Below are 17,170 nucleotides of genomic sequence, written 5' to 3' on the forward strand. Positions count from 1 at the left end.
CCCCCAGCCACGTGCGCCCAGCACCATCGTCATTGCTCTGAAAACCGGGAACCGGCTACTGAGCCTGGGGAACCGCCTGATTCCCAGAACCCGCCGCTGAGCAACCGCCCAAAGCTACTGTAACCATGGAAACTGTTCCGGGTACGTTGGCAAAACCCTTCCCCAGGCCTACGTGGCCATCAGCCGACGTGAAAGGAGTGTGTGTGTTCTTGTAAACAAGTCACCGTTATAATCAGTTCCGGGCAGTTTTTCGGTTCCGCGTCGGGACCGCCAAGTACAAATTGGCCCGGATACCATGTCTTTGTCAGCCTTGTACTTGAAATAACTGAAGGGAGGGTGAAAAATCACAGGTTAGAGTTCACAGAGGGGTTCTACCAATAACACAATCAATGCTACTTGATTTTCAGGTGCTTTTGTATGCGTGCGTGTGTTACATATTACTATTGGGAGCTTACTGTGTCATATGCGTGTGTGTCTATATGTATAAATAATAAGTGTACGAGTAATATAATAGTATGTATAAATAAAATATGTGCGTACATATATAATATAGAACAGTGGTCCCCAACCCCGGGGCCGTGGACTGGTACCAGTCCGTGGGCCATTTGGTACCAGTCCGCAGAGAAAGAATAAATAACTTACATTATTTCCGTTTCATTTATATTTAAGTCTCAACGATGTTTTATTTTAAAAAATGACCAGATTCCCTCTGTTACATCTGTCTAAGACTCACTCTTGATGCTGGTCTCGGTCACGTGACACATTTATCCGTCCCACTCTAAAGGCCGGTCTGTGAAAATATTTTCTGACATTAAACCGGTCCGTGGCCCCAAAAAAGTTGGGGACCACTGATCTAGAATACAGGGTGGGGCAAAGGTAGATTTACAGTTGTAAGTATGTGAAACACAGTTTATTCTTTTTTTTTTTTTAATTTTATTTTATTTATTCATTTTAGAAAGGAGAGAGAGAGAGGGAGGGAGAGAGAGACAGAGAGAGACAGAGAGAAAGAAGGGGGAGGAGCAGGAAGCATCAACTCCCATATGTGCCTTGACCAGGCAAGCCCAGGGTTTTGAACCGGCGACCTCAGCATTTCCAGGTCGACGCTTTATCCACTGCGCCACCACAGGTCAGGCACACAGTTTATTCTTGTATCATTATTTATTATTTTATTGTTTTCCATACAAACAGTTGTAACCTACTTTTGCCCCACCCTGTATATAGAAATGGTTCAAATTGAATTAGGGATTTATAAGTGTGGTGGTTTTTTTTTTTGTTTGTTTCTTTTTAAGTGAGAGAGACAGGAAGGGAGAGAGATTAGAAGAATCAATTCTTTGTTGCGGCACCTTAGTTGTTTATTGATTGCTTTCTCATATGTGTCTTGAGTGGGGCATACAGCAGAGCGACTGACCCCTTGCTCAAGCCAGCGACCTTTAGACTCAAGACAGCGACCTTGGGGTCATGTCTATAATCCCATGCTCAAGCCAGAGACCCCACACTCAAGCTGGTGAGCCCATGCTCAAACCAGCGACCTCAGGTTTTGAACCTGGGTCCTCTGTGTCCCAGGCCTGCTTTCTATCTAGTGTGCCACCTCTTGGTCAGGCTATACGCGGGTTTTTAACTGTCTGGGAGGTGAGTGCCCCTAGATCCCCCCCCACATTGTTTAAGTCTATCTTGGATTAAAAGAAAAATCGAAGTGGGATATGAAGAAAAGGCACAAAGTATTTAAAGTATTTCCTAAGCAGTTCAAAGTGTGTTTTAGTGACACATTTAACAAAAAGAAATAATACAGTAGGCCCACTTACATTTGAATTTATGATACACAATGAATAATGTTTTAGTACAAGTATGTCCCATATAATAATAATGCAGCATGATATTTGCATGGCCCTTTCCCTTAGTTTGTTCCGTTCTCTGCTCATACATCATCTTTTTAGAGAGGCTGTCCCTGACCACACTATCTGTATACCTGCAACAGCACCCTTATAATTCTCTAGCCCTTCACACTGTGTATTTTTCTTCATAGTGATCATTACTATCTGATGTCATACATTTATATAATATATACACATATGTTTATTGTATGTCTCTTCCTTTAAAATCTAAGTATCATGAAGACTGAGATTTCACTTTGATGATGACTGTATCAGCAATGCCTAGGATATTGCCTGGTACCGAGTGGGTACTGAATGGGTACTAAGGGATTAAGAAGTACAAATTGGTAGTTATAAAATAGTAACGGGCCCCTCACCGGTTGCCTCAGTGGTAGAGCGTCATTCCAGTGTGTGGATGTCCCATGTTCGATTTTGGGCCAGGGCACACAGGAGAAGTGCCCATCTGCTTTTCAACCCCTCTCTCTCTCTCAGTTCTCTCTCTCTCTCTCTCTCTCTCTCTCTCTCTTCTCCTCCCCTCCTGCAGCCCTGGCTCAATTGGAGCAAGTTGGCCACAGGCACTGAGGATGGCTCTATGACCTCTGCCTCAGGCACTAAAAAATGGCTCCAGTTGCAACAGAGCAAGGGCCCCAGATGGGCAGAGCATCACCTCCTAGTGGTTTAGCCAGTGGATCCCAGTCCAGGCACATGCAGGATTCTGCCTCTGCCTCCCCTCCTTTCACTAAAATAAAAAAAAAAAAAGTCACAGGATATAAAGTACAGCATAGGGAATACAGTCAGTAATATTGCTATAACTATGTATGGTGTCAGGTGGGTACCAGAAATATCAGAGGGAATACTATATGAAGTATGTGATTGCCTGTTCTTTATGCTGTATCCTTGAAACCAATACAAAATAATATTAAATATAAACTATAATTGAAAAATAAAATTTAAAGTTCTCTTTAAAAAGATGTACTTAGTCCTATTTACACACACACACACAGTGGTGGGATTCAGCCAGTTTGCAGCATTTTGGGAGAACTGATACCTAATTTTTATTTTATTTTTTTAGTTTGGCGAACCGGTTAAAATGGCACTTGTAATCAGGGTTCTCTCTAACGTGGGTGCCTGGGCAGCCTTCCAATGTGGAAATCACAAACTTCCATTTCTTACTCTTTTTTTAATTTTTTTTTATTAATTTTTAGAGAGGAGAGAGAGAGAGAGAGAAGGGGGAGGGAGGAGCAGGAAGTATTAACTCCCATATGTGCCTTGACCAGGCAAGCCCAGGGTTTTGAACCGGCGACCTCAGCATTCCAGGTCGATGCTTTATCCACTGCGCCACCACAGGTCAGGCTCCTTACTCTTTTTTAACGTCCATCTGCACAACAGTGTATTCTAATCGCCCGTAGTAATTAATATTCATTCTGTCCATAGGTGAAAATAATTGCAAGTGAGAAGCAATATGAAAATTATCTTAAATAACAATTTTATTGGGTTTTTTTTTTTGTCAGGCATTATTTAATATTTTTTCATTAATGTTTTAAAACTTGAACAATCTAGTTTTGTGTAGCTCTTTTATTGTTCTTATTTAAGTATTAAATGCATGAGACTATAATAAACTACCTTTCGGTATATAGTTTTTTATACTTAAAATGGTCATTAAAGCAGAGAACCAGCTGTTAAATTATTTGACTCCCACCACTATATGTGTGTGTGTGTGTGTGCGCGCGCACGCATGCATATATTGCAACTAAACTTTAGGGGAGGATGACTCAAAAAATGGTCATTAATCTGCTAACTAGTTTTGTTTAGTACTCAGTGGTCAGGAAAATGCTACTATCTGCTTTAGTTTCTTTATAACAGCACACTCCTATTTCCCATGAAATGTGTTTATATTAAACAATGAAACTTTCATAATTTTAAATCCTAATTTTAAAAACCATAGATGCAATAATTCCAATAAAGTTTGTTTTCCCACAGTATAAAATCTTGGAGAAGAAAGTAAGGGATATCATATGAATTTATTTCCATGTGAGAATATAACCATATTATAATACTTTGATGTTTTATTATGTGGTTATATTGAGAATGTAAAATAGATTGGGAATGGATAGATGATGATAGCCTTGTCTGATTTCATGTTGAAGAAAATGAGATATAGTTAGATCTCTTTTTCTCCTGATGGACATTAAGGTTTTTGTAGGAAAGAAGCACAGGGATTCTACCTGAAAGGAAACAGGCACAAATTCAAGTTTTTGGAAACTGATGCAATACTAACTTCTACATATTTTTTCAAAAGAAAAGGATACCCAGGAGTCCCTTCACTGTCAGAAAAAAAAACTACTGTTTTGGTTCCTTAGTTGAATATGATCATTAACCAACCTAAAGGGAAATATTTTGCTCTCCAAACACCAATCCTGTTGCTTCATTCACCGTGGTACTCAGTCGGAAGTGTATTATCAAAGGATTTCTTAAAAATTACAACTCATTCCCTTATTCACTAAACAATTATTGAACACCTACTATGGGTCTGACACTACAGCCCCTTGAGGAGGAAATGCTATGGAAATAAAAATCATATATTAACAATGCAAGTATTAATATTATTCATCATTCAAGATATAGCTCAAATGTTAACATTCAGTTTGTGAACTGTGTTCTACACCACTTTTGTCCATATGTGGGTGTCTATCTACTGAGCCCTTTAAAAAAGTAGAGACCTTGGCTTATTCATTTTTGTATTCCACAGAACCTAGCATAAGATTTATTACAGATTATACAGGGTGGTCAGTAGACTATAGTTGAAATGAAGGAATTAACATCGTACTGCATTATTTAATAGTCAATTTAGAAGATAGTGCTGGTCCAGACACTAGATTTATTTCTTAAAAATAGTTACTGTAATGGTGTTCTTGTTATCCTGGATATTGAATTATAAATTGACAAAATCTATTTGACTTCATTTATTCAGATTCTGTTTCAAAGGTGGTTTATCATCTAAGAGACGGGCTAATAGAGCAATCTCAAAGTTGGACAAGAGATGAAATCCAGATCGTCAAAGTTTTTATGCCCTGGGTGCTTATACTGAATTTAGATGAAAGCATCTAGCGTCCCTGCATCCCCGCCGCTTGTGACTGCCTTATTCCCTTTTTCCCACCCTTTCGCCCTCCGGAAAGGGCCAAACATTTCAAGAGCTTCCCAGTCTTCCTCCGCCCCCTGACGGAAGGAGCCGAAGGCCGGAGGGCGGAGCCAAAGCGGGCCCGCCTAGAGCTGGGGCCCTTCCGGAAAGACCCGAAGTGCGCTCGGCAGCGGAGGGCGCGTTCGACTTCAGCGCTTCTTCTCGGCGCTGTGCCCTCTGTCGGCGGCGTGGGGCAGCGGTTGCAGCGGTGGCGGCAGGAGGCGGCAGCCGCGTCGACGTCGCCCAAGACTGGAGCGACGTTTAAAGAAGGAGCCGAATCGCCGCGGGGTCCGGCCTCTGGCTGTTAGAGGACTCCCACCCTTCGGCGCGGCCCGACCAGGAGAAGCGGCGGCGCCGGGAAGCAGGTGAGGACCGGGCCGGGAACCGGGAGGGGCGGCGGGCGCGCTGCTTCCTCCGTCCCTGGGCCGCGCCTGCGTCTGCGTTCTCCTCACTTGAACCAGGAAGCGGCCGAGTCGGAGCCTTCGCTCCTCCGGCCCTTTCTTTGTGTGGGCCCGGGAGTGAAGGAGGGGACGGGCCGGGAAGGCCGCGGCGCGGTTCCCGTCGGCGTCAGGGGCTCGGGAGCTGCCGGTGCCCCGGGTAGGCCCGGAGCGCAGGGAGCCCGCCCCGGAGACCTTCTGGGCTTTTTCCTCGCCCCTCTGCCTGCCTCTCGGTGCCTCTTTATCTCCTCGCCGTCCCTCCTTTGATTTAGAGCCTTGCTGCTGGGCCCATCCTCCCCTTCCGTCCCCGTCCAGGGCATAACAATGCCGCCTGCTTGGCCTCTTCCCCTCCCAGCACCCCCACGCTCTCCTTTGCCACCTTCTACTTTCCCCAGCTCGCCTTGTTACCCCCGCCCTCGCTCTGCTGCTCCTACCTATGTTTGCAAGAAGCTGCCTTTCGGGTGAATTGGGGTTAAAAACCTCGGTTGCAGCCGGCCGGGCGCAAATAGGGAGGAGGGGGTGGAGGAAGGAAGATGGGGCTCCGCCGGCGCAGGGAGCCGCGTGTCGGGTTGTTTCACTCCCTCGCGGTTGGCGTTTCTTGCTTTCCCGGCATCTCCTGCCCCGATCAAGGATTCCTCTCCCCGCGGTGCGGAATGGCTTTTCCACAGGCGGGTCGCAGATCTTGGGGTGGCTTCGGACTGATTTGTGCTGTTCCTGGGCCCACCCTAACGGGGAGGAGGAAGAAACCTAAAGTAAATGAAGCCAAGTCCCAGTGTCACCGGGACACGTCCCTTGAATGCAATTCCTCCATTGAAAAAACCCATTTTCAAATGACAAAAATTGTGGGATCATATTCAGAAATCCCATGTAGCCACTGAAAAGTGACTTCTTTCGAAATCCCCCTACTCCGGAAGCCCTGATTGCTGGCTTGCTGTCCAAAGGTCACCCTTTCTGATGAATGCCTTTATAGTAACCTGGAATTCCTTGCTACCGTTTACGAGCAATGCCTTATTACTGATGATTTCAATCCTTGCTTTCTAGACTTTTCACCTACCCTTTGTATTTAAGTTATAATTTTAAAATATTAATATTTGAGATGTCTTGCCTTCCACGTGTATATAACTTAAGCACTGTAACATTGGTACTATCTTAGTAACTCTAAAGGGGAAGAATATTAGCAATAAACGTGTTTCTTTACCAAAAGTACTTATCAGCTAATTTATTTAGAGGTATATGTATATTTTAACAACCCGACATCATCATTACTTGGCAGTGTCTATTGAGAAGTGCAAAAAAAATGTTGGGGGTTGGTACACAGCAATGCTATTTACTGAACCCCCCTCCCAGTTTTTCTAGAGTATTGTCTGTTCTGTTTCAGTAAGTTTGTTTTCATTTTCACTAACTCATTTTATGTGGAAAAAGTTCTCACACCAATGCATATAATTCTTTACCAACAAAATATTTTCATGCAAATAAGCATTAAGAAATGGTAAACATTTCCTTTTCCTTTGTTTTGATTTTTTACAGTAGCATCTATGGACTTCATTTGGCACTCTAACATTACACCTCTGGAGATTGTAAGAGTAGAGAGGTGAGGGGAAGGAGAAAGGGGATAAAGAAAGGTGTTTAATGCTTTATCCTGTTGAGGCATTGCAATTTAAATAACAAGAAAAATGGTAAGGTTAGGGGTAATAATTGTCAGTGCTTATAAATGCTGATTAAGTCATTTGCTGCAAGGAATAACTTTTGAATATGTTCTTAAAAGTAAGTTAAAATTTGGAAAGAATATATAAAATTTCAGACTCAGAATTGCAAACACCAGGCTTTTCTGACATTTAAATAATTCATTTACAAGTGAAATAACTTTTATATGGTCATGATAAAGATTTTTCTTTAGAAAATTTTAAGACAACTTGACCAGTGGTGGTACAGTGGATAAAGCATCGACCTAGGGCACTGAGGGTCAACACAGTCTCAAGGTTGCAGGTTTGAGGCCAAAAGTCACTGGCTTGAAGCCCATGGTCGCTGGCATTAGCCCCCGGTCAAGGAACGTAGGAGAAGCAATCAATAGACAACTAACGTGAAGTAACTGTGAGTTGATGCTTCTCACTCTCTTCTCGTCTCTTCCCCCTCCTTCCCTTCCTCTCTCTTTTTAAAAAGGTTTTAAGACAGCTAAAAATGAACTCTTCTTGAGGAGAAAATCCAAAATTGGAGCTAAGTAAATTGATTGTAATCTTTAAAAATTGCTTAGTGGTGATGCATATATTGAGATTCAAAGGAAGAAACTACTGTTCTCATGTGTAGATCAGTTTAAAACTTCTTTGTCTCTTCTCAGGGGGCAGTCATGAGATTTGACACATGGTTCAAAACCCATCCCATATGAAAATTTATATAGAAGCCAAAAAATTATTCCACACTTCGGTTAAAACTTGAAACAAACTATTTGTGCTGTAGCTATAATTCTGAGTGATAAAGTTCCTTTGTTTTTCTTTCCTAATCTTCTTTCATCCCCTCCTCCTCCCTTTCTCTTGTAGGCATGGAGAGTCGAAAACTGATTTCTGCTACAGACATTCAATATTCTGGCAGTCTGCTGAACTCCTTGAATGAGCAACGTGGCCATGGACTCTTCTGTGATGTTACTGTTATTGTGGAAGACCGAAAATTCCGGGCCCACAGGAATATTCTTTCTGCCTCTAGTACTTACTTCCATCAGCTCTTCTTAGGTGCCGGGCAAGTTGTTGAACTGAGCTTCATAAGAGCAGAGATCTTTGCTGAAATTCTCAATTATATCTATAGTTCTAAAATTGTTCGTGTTAGATCGGATTTACTTGATGAGTTAATTAAATCAGGGCAGTTGTTAGGAGTTAAATTTATAGCAGAGCTTGGTGTCCCATTGTCACAGGTTAAAAGCATCTCAGGTACAGCTCAGGATGGTGATGCAGAAGCCTTACCTCCTGGTTCTAGTGACAAGAACCTTGAAATACAAAAATCAAAAGACGAAGCCCAAGATAATGGGGCCACTGTAATGCCTATTATAACAAAGTCTTTTTCCTTATCTGCTGAAGATTGTGAGACAAAAAAGATCATTGTTACTGATTCAGATGATGATGATGATGACGTCATTTTCTGTTCTGAGATTCTGCCTGCAAAGGAGACTTTGCCAAGTACCAGTGCAGTGACACAGGTCCAGCCTAACCCAGGCTCTGTTGCTATTTCAGATGTCACACCTTGTGCCAGCAGTAACTCTCCCCCTTTAACAAATGTCACACCTACTCAGAAACTTCCTACTCCTGTGAATCAGGCAACTCTGAGCCAAACACAAGGAAGTGAAAAATTGCTGGTATCTTCGGCCCTAACACATCTGACTCCTAACATTATTTTGTTAAATCAGACACCACTTACTACGCCACCAAATGTCAGTCCTTCACTTCCAAATCATATGTCTCCTTCAATCAATTTACTTGTGCAGAATCAGCAGACCCCAAACAGTGCTGTTTTAACAGGAAACAAAGCCAATGAAGAGGAGGAGGAGGAAATTATAGATGATGATGATGACACTATTAGCTCCAGTCCAGATTCGGCTGTCAGTAATACATCTTTGGTCCCACAGGCTGATATTCCCCCAAATACTACTTTTGATGGATCACTGATACAGAAGATGCAGATGCCTACACTTCTGCAAGAGCCACTGTCCAATTCTTTAAAGGTTTCAGATATAATTACTAGAAACACTAGTGATCCAGGTTTAGAATCAAAACATCTAATGGAGGGTCAGAAGATCATTACTTTAGATACAGCTACTGAAATTGAAGGCTTATCGACGGGTTGCAAGGTTTATGCAAATATCGGTGAAGATACGTATGACATAGTGATCCCTGTCAAAGATGACCCTGATGAGGGGGAGGCCAAACTTGAGAATGAGATACCAAAAACGTCTAGCAGTGAGACGGCAAACAAACGTATGAAAGTCAAACATGATGATCACTATGAGTTAATAGTAGATGGAAGGGTCTATTATATCTGTATTGTGTGCAAAAGGTCATATGTCTGTCTGACCAGCTTGCGGAGACATTTTAACATTCATTCTTGGGAAAAGAAGTATCCTTGCCGTTACTGTGAGAAAGTATTTCCTCTTGCAGAATATCGCACAAAGCATGAAATTCATCACACAGGAGAGCGAAGGTATCAGTGTTTGGCCTGTGGCAAAACTTTCATCAACTATCAATTTATGTCGACACACATCAAGTCAGTTCATAGTCAAGATCCTTCCGGAGACTCGAAGCTTTATCGTTTACATCCGTGCAGGTCTTTACAGATCAGACAATATGCATACCTCTCTGATAGGTCAGGCGCTGTGCCTGTCATGAAGGATGATGGTATTGGGTATAAAGTTGATGCTGGGAAAGAACCTCCAGTAGGGACCACATCCACTACTCAGAACAAGCCAATGACCTGGGAGGATATTTTTATTCAGCAGGAAAATGATTCCATTTTTAAACAGAATGTAACAGATGGCAGTACTGAGTTTGAATTTATAATACCAGAATCTTATTGAACTCCTTTGAAATATCAAAGTTTTGGGGTGGATTAAGGGGCAGGGCTTTGAGAAGATCTATAGAACAAATTAAGAAATTTGATCTGCTATGTCATCTGCAGGTAGTTTAGTTGGATTATATGTTGATAATTTTTAGAAGCAAATTATTCTGAAAGTTTAAGTAGATATTGAGAAGTCCCCTCCCCCAAGTATCTGTTTATATAGTTAGCTTTCAGCTCATTTAAGAGGCAAAAAAAAAAAAAAAAAAAGCTTGGAGAGATAGTTTCCTGAATAGAATTTGAAGCAGTATGAATGTTGTTTGAAAATAACTGGAGTTATTAGCATACCCTAGTATATCTTAAACTTTCCCCTTCCGTGTTAGCACTTTACTGCTGAATTCTCAATTTTCTTACTATTGAGACTATAAATGTGTGTTTGTCTTATATATGGCATAAAAAAGTAAGCAAGAACTTATAAAGTTGTTCTGATAAATTTTAAAATAAGACTCCACATGGTTGAGTATTCTGCTAGTCCAAATGAATATCAACCTCTTGCCTCCCCCCCCCCATGAAAGTGCCATGAAGACAAGTCTCATCAAAAGAATTAGTTTTAGCTGATTAGAATTAAATCTTGCTTTTATTGTTACAGTGTGGAAGACTTTGGTGGCTGGGACTAGTGTATATATATATATATATATATTATACCTTTGCTGTGTGGTCTCTGAGGGCAAAAATATCTCCGTAATGCAGACAGGAGGAGATGTAAAAAGTTCTGTTGTGTTTGTTAAAAAACATTTTTGCTCTAACATGATAGAGACTGAGAGTGGAAATGAATGGAGATTGCCTTTTTGCTGGTTATGGTTAAAAATTTGTCCCATGAAATTTTTCAAATTTCGAATCTGTAAGCCACCAAAATAAATCTTGAATTCTGTCTAGATCTTTATACATGATAGATTCCAGAAATGAGACTCCTACATCTTTTGGGTGGGAGGCTCCTGGCATATATTTTTCAATGTTCATATTAGAATCTCTAAATAGGAAGTTTTCATTGAAATAGCTGAATCCATGATTTAGTGTTTTCCTTTCAGCCAGACCTTTTTGGTTTTTACCCCTTCTAAAATAAGTTCCATTCCATCTGCAAATTGCTGCAATATTAGAGCAATCAGAAACTGTATATGGAATGTAATATAGGCTTGTTGGTTCCCATTTATCTTAAGAACAGTAAATACCACCTTTCTTCCTCTTAAAAGACATATTTAAACACTTAGAAAACAGAGTAAAAACTTATTGAAGTGCTAGAACGAAAAGGAAGCAGTTTGGAAAGTATAGCCTAGCATTTATAACAGGATTAACTTGTTGAACTTCTTCTGTAAATGACTTTGCAAAGGAAAAAAATTAATAGATACTGAAAAAGATTGTTGTGCATAGTTATTAGTCATGTGTAACTTTGCTTAAGTATTTCTTAATTCAACATAGATATTTTTTTCTCCTTAACCATGTATTTTAAAAAATAGTCTTTCTTTAATTTGAACTTAAAGCTTTAATCGTAATTTCTCATGTATACATCATTATTCTGACAGTAAGCTAGATTTGAAGATAATGGTTTCAGTGTTTAAGTTGGTAGCTGAGGGTATCAGGCATCAGTATTTGCAGTAATAAAAGGAGAAGGGAAAATAATCCTTTGCTTACTGATGACGAGAATGACGTGCAACTGTCTTCTGTGAGTCTAGACCTTGAAAAACCATTTTGTAAACCTTGGAAATCTTAAATTACCTTATAATTTAAGACTTGGTGATCTCTGGCCTCATAGTATCTGTTTCCTTTCTGTTAGATATTGATAGCATTATTCTTTGGCTATAGGGTATATTCAGAAATATTTTCAGTGGAAATTTTCAGTTTCATTAACGCTATTTTACCAGTTAGACATAATTACTTCTACAAATGTGAGTGATACCGCTGCCAGCAGAGCTTCCAGACCTTTCCAACTTAACTGCTAGGTAAATTAGTTTGTCATCTTAAAACTTGGTCGTTTCCACAAGGCTTTATGACAAATCAGGAATTCTATAACGGAAAACTATCCATTCTGAGTAGTATGGATATAATAATTTGCTGCTGCTGTGCATTATGTAAATTCTGAGTATAAAATTTAAATTGTGCCTACTGAACATATCTTCTGGAGTTTTTGGGGAAGAGGAAAACTGGAAAATTTAATGGTATTTTTGCCAGAAGACTCTACGTGCATGTATGTCAGAGTCTTCAGTTTTTCTAGAAGTTTCTATATTCATAGTTTGGAATTCATGTCGAATATTCCTTTGGGGTTAGCACCCTATACTCCTGGTATTTATTGGGTTGGAAATCTGCAGCAGGACACTGTTTAAAAGTTCTCATAGAGTTTTCTTAGTTTATACTTAGTTTTCTGGCTATTTTCTTTCAGGTTGGCTTTACATCTGCTCCTGTGATAAATACCTGTAAATATTCTGTGTAGGAACTGTTTGAAATAGCAATTTGTTCAAAGAGATGACAGAAAGTGAGACTGCTCAAACTAAGCAACGATTTTAAAATGCCATAGCAATATTGCAAGATTCACCTTAAAGTATATTTTAAATGGTCATTGTCATTTTAGTGGTAATGATTCCCCACATGCAACTACTATAAGCAGTTGACGCTGCATTTTTCCTATTGTACCAAAAAGATAAAGAAATGGTAAAAAAAAACGATCCAAGGAATTTTATATGGTCAAGGCATGCATATTCTAAAGAATTGCTAATTCAATAGTACTGGCTTCCTCACCTCTATCAAGCATATGAAACCTTGTTCATGTCCACCTAATGCTGTAATATTCATACTTGTACAATCTTCCCTGTCAAGACTTTTTAAGTTCTACTCTTCATTAGCTGTTACCTGATATTAGTTCGTAGAGCTTCATATGACAAAAATAAAGTGTTTTATTTCTGATTCTTGAGTGCATTTTTTATAAGATTATGTTTTGGAAATTATATAGACATTTATATTCTGTTGTTTTTTAATGTTTGTAGCAGGAGATTGATTGGAGCTGCTGTATAGTTCTGATGACAGCGTGACAGAATTTTCCATTAGGTTTTAGATGTTGGTTATTTGCATGCCTAATGTGTCTCGAACCCTAATGTCAAGAGTGGTTATCTGCTGTCAAGTCATTGTAGAGCAGCAATTCTCAATCTTTGTCCTCTAAGGGCCCAGATAAACTAATTACTAGACTTCTGTGGCACACCAAAAAAAACAACAACACCTTTTTCTTTGCCAATCTGACAAAAAAATAAGTATAATTTTGATTCATTCACAACAATGGCTATTGTGTTGGCTGTTGTCATTTATTTTTCTGTTTGTTTGCTTTTTTATATTTTTATTTATTTGTTTTTAAGAGAGAGAAAAGGGTGGAGGAGCAGGAAGCATCAACTCCCATATGTGCCTTGACCGGCAAGCCCAGGGTTTCGAACCGGTGACCTCAGCGTTTCAGGTCGATGCTTGATCCATTGCTCCACCACACATCAGGCTATTGTCATTTTTTTAATTTGACAGTGTAAGGGAAAAGAGCTCAGTGCCCCTAAGTAAATAGGTAGTGCACGTTTAAAACTTTTTTATGGCACACTGCTTGAAAATCACTGCTTTAGAGCATTTATGACACTTGTAGATTCCACGAGGACATATGTAAGTGGTTAAGGAAGAGGATAGTTTATTAATTTGAAATATCACAAAAGCAGTCTGAGTTTCCAACATGGCAGTGATAAAGATTTTAAGCAACGTCTAGTTTATATAGGTTCTGGATTACTATTTTAATTTCTCATGCCTAGTTCAATACTTTAAAGCAGAATGAGGAATAAAGCAGTAAATACTACAAAATGCAGTCAAGGTACATACTGGAAGTACAAATTCCTTCATTACAGCGAATGTTTTGCAAAAGAGGAAAGCAGCAAATATTAATTTTCGAAGGTAACATGCACTTCATATAATTCAATGTAATAAAAAAAGCTACTCAAATTAAGTGTTACAAAATCTGTACTGTTTCAAGTTACTTTGTAAAGTAAGAAAAATACATAGAAATGAGTCAGAATCTTAACACTAAGAAATGTGATAAATGTAGGATATACTGTGTAATGGTGCCTTTTACAAAATCAAATACACATTCACTAAAGCAAAAGGTAAAGTGTAAACGGCAAGATACTTCATTGAGTATTACAAATTGGTATTTGATTATAAGTCAATTGGTTATTAGTCCCTTTTTGAAATCCAATAGAATTTTAATATGCTCAGAACCTTAGAAAATAATAGTAATTTTATATGACAAAAAGATAATAGTTTTTCAGATTTGAAGTCTGGGTGAGACATCATTCATGATGCCGAAAGTGAAACCGAATGTCTTGCAAACATTTACTGTGATCCGTGAGTGCACTTGCTGTGCCTTGATCATTCTTGATGGCTGGATGTCTACAAGGTAGATGGGAGCACCGGCATTGGCCTGCTACCTCTACTCCATCAAGTTAGGAGGTAGCAAAATTGGCCGGAAAAGTCTCCAGTCTGTGTTCTGTTTGCAGAACTGTCTAATTCGGTACCCTCCTATAGACCCTGTATTTTTACATAATCAAGTGTAGGATTACCAATCTTGAAATCAATCCTCAGGTTAACATAGGTTTGCAGTGAAAGTGTTCATTTTGAAGTGAAGTGTTAAATCCATCAGGTTGATGGTTTAAAGCTAATGTCTAATTAAAAGAACTGTACAAATACCTTCCACAATGTGCCAGATGGATTTTAAACCTACAATAACACCTAAGAATTTGTCATGTTGGCTACATTTGAGGTTTTGCAGATTTAAAGCGGCTTGGTGACACTTTCATTATGTTGAACACTGTCATGATTGGTCTCAACAGAAAGAGGGACCAGTAACAGCAGTGGCGTTAAAACACATGATTCTTTTGGGGTAGGCTGCAAGATACGTGCGGTTTGCAGAGGTTAAAGCACAATATTTAAAGGTTAAATAGTCACGAAGATTAGTAACAATTCATGTCACAACCCAAGAACCTAATGTAGCATTTTTAACTCAGAATTTGAACCATAAGATTTACATCTGTAGCAAATGTGTTTTGCAATACAACTACATGTAGCAGAACCACTGTCTCCTAAGTTGTCAGATGTATAACAGACCTGCTTAAAACATCTGTATGTTGCTCTCTATGTATTTCAGTGCTCCTGGAACAATCAACCCTGTTTCCCACTACTTGAGGGAATATTGCACTTTTCCCTTTGGGAGGTACCAATGACAAAAGCTGAGCTGAATGATCACGACAGCCATTTTTACAACACTCAGAGAAGGAAGGAGTAAGAGAGATGGGTGGCGTTTTCCAACATCCAGACACAAGCAAACAAAATCCTAGTCAGAACTCTCTGTATTGGAACTACTGTGCAGCCCCATCATCTGGGAAACTTTCCTTAGGAGCTGACTAGTGGCAGGAAAAGATAGGGCCTACAAGCCAGGATCTTCAACCGAGGTGCTAAGGTGGCAGTCTGCCAAGGGCCTGAGGACAATACTCGGTTTACACAATGAAACAGATGGCAGCCATACTTCTGCTGAATGCAGAGGCAGAGCCATAGGGTAATGCAGGTCCAAACGTGACAAGCTTCCTGCTGGGCTGACTCCCCAGCCTTGCTTTGAGCATGTGCACTGTTTTTGGAAGTCCTAGGTTTACTCTAGCCACCCCCGCTCGACACTGATCACGAACACGCTTCATTCTTGTGTTTCCCTAGCCTGGCAGGCTGTTGTAAAACTTGAAGCTATGCATAAGAATCACATTTTAAATTGTGTACCCTACTCACTTCCACTAAAGCAGAAATACAAAAGCCACAATAATCCCAATAGCCAGCAGGCACTCCTCTTTAGGGGCTGTAAGGTGGTGGCTTTTCAAAAGGTGGATAGTAGGGTGGAGAGTAACGGGGTGGTGCGCTGGAGGACCACATGTAGCTGGGCGAAGGAGAGGTCGACTGGGGCTCATCGGAAAGTCCAGAGGGAGGGGACGGTGGGAAGACACCAGAATGCTGTGTAATGAAAATAAAACATCAGTTTGAGCAGTGAGGTTGCAATTCTCCAAAGTCAGCCATTATTTAAAAATGAATATAGACCAAGTTTATTTCTTTTTGAAACAACAAAGGGCTCCTAAAACCTCACAAAGTTAATGAAGGCCATGAAACTGGATTGGTCCCACTTTCTCTCAATCTCTCAGTCTTGAGAAACCCACCCAGAGATATCTCAGACTCCTACCCCTCCCTTTGAACCCCTTTACCATGTTTATAACTCAACACTGATATACCTCTCCCTGAGCTATGGCAATAGTATCCCAGCTAGTCTTCAAAAAGGTAGTTGGGCCTTAAGAACATTTGAGGTTATGTCATTAATACCTGGGAAAGTGCTACAGGAATGTCACCGATCTCATCTCATAAACCAGACAGAACAAACACTAGGGTCAGAGGTTAAGTGGCTTTCTTGGATCTGGAGTCATAATGTAAGTCCAACAATTTTGAATTCGTATTAACTGGGCCCGACCCCAAGGGCAAGGTAGGTTGGAGAGCAAACAATAAAGGCATGGCTAAGAAGGAGGACCAATCAGGTTGCAGAAACAGAGTATTCAATTTTGTGTTGGCTTTGGTGGTCTTTGAGAAGAGTACAGATTTGGATTTAAGAAATACCCAGTGAACTGGCATGTCAAGAGTCATTTGGCACCTCTCTTTCTGCAGTTCACATACACGACAGACCCTAATGATTTTTCTGCTCAAGGAGAGATGGCCTGTTTTGTTCATTGCTGTATTTCCTAGAGCTCAGAACAGAGCTTGGCAAGTAGTAGGTACTCAGTAAATGTCAAATGAGCAACCTCAGGAGTATATACGTTGAACTCGGCATGTTTTTTTTTTAAAATGATATCTGCTTTCAGAGAATATGGTCACACCTCATGGGGACCGGTGCCTTGCTCCAATGGTGGAGCATGGCTGAGGACCGAGGGCTGGAGGGGGGGCTGGAGGGATGGCAAGAGATAAGAGGCCAGTTTTAGGTTCTTCAGAAAAGGGAATGAACATTAGCCAACAAACAGGGCTGGCGGGTGGCAATTTTCTGTTGTGTCTCAACTCTAGGA

The 17,170-nt window shown here is 40.3% G+C and overlaps 2 protein-coding genes across 5 annotated transcripts in view; one reads left to right on the plus strand and one right to left on the minus strand.

The window, feature by feature from the left end:
• Positions 1–3: 3 nt before the first annotated feature.
• On the plus strand, positions 4–12,989 carry ZBTB33 (zinc finger and BTB domain containing 33). Of its 2 annotated transcripts, XM_066357622.1 has the most exons (3): positions 4–141; positions 4,843–5,414; positions 8,021–12,988. In XM_066357622.1, the coding sequence occupies exon 3, from the start codon at positions 8,023–8,025 to the stop codon at positions 10,039–10,041; it is 2,019 nt and encodes a 672-aa protein (XP_066213719.1). In that variant the 5' UTR covers positions 4–141; positions 4,843–5,414; positions 8,021–8,022; the 3' UTR covers positions 10,042–12,988. The 2 variants fall into 2 exon arrangements, with proteins under 2 accessions (XP_066213719.1, XP_066213720.1); XM_066357623.1 differs by lacking the exons at positions 4–141; positions 4,843–5,414 and adding an exon at positions 5,449–5,646 and having other exon boundaries at positions 8,021–12,989.
• Positions 12,990–14,367: 1,378 nt separating this feature from the next.
• The window catches only part of TMEM255A (transmembrane protein 255A), a 50,878-nt gene continuing 48,075 nt past the window's right edge, over positions 14,368–17,170 (minus strand). For all 3 annotated transcript variants that reach the window (XM_066357049.1, XM_066357048.1, XM_066357047.1), the window contains one exon: positions 14,368–16,082. In XM_066357049.1, the coding sequence (XP_066213146.1) occupies positions 15,924–16,082 (159 nt within the window). In that variant the 3' untranslated portion in view covers positions 14,368–15,923. The remainder of the gene's footprint in view (positions 16,083–17,170) is intronic.

The sequence above is a fragment of the Saccopteryx leptura genome, chromosome X (assembly GCF_036850995.1).
Source record: "Saccopteryx leptura isolate mSacLep1 chromosome X, mSacLep1_pri_phased_curated, whole genome shotgun sequence".
NCBI lineage: Eukaryota > Metazoa > Chordata > Mammalia > Chiroptera > Emballonuridae > Saccopteryx > Saccopteryx leptura.

Excerpts from the sequence above, each read along its gene's own strand:
- ZBTB33 (XM_066357622.1), top strand. The coding sequence starts at position 8,023 with ATGGAGAGTCGAAAACTGATTTCTGCTACAGACATTCAATATTCTGGC.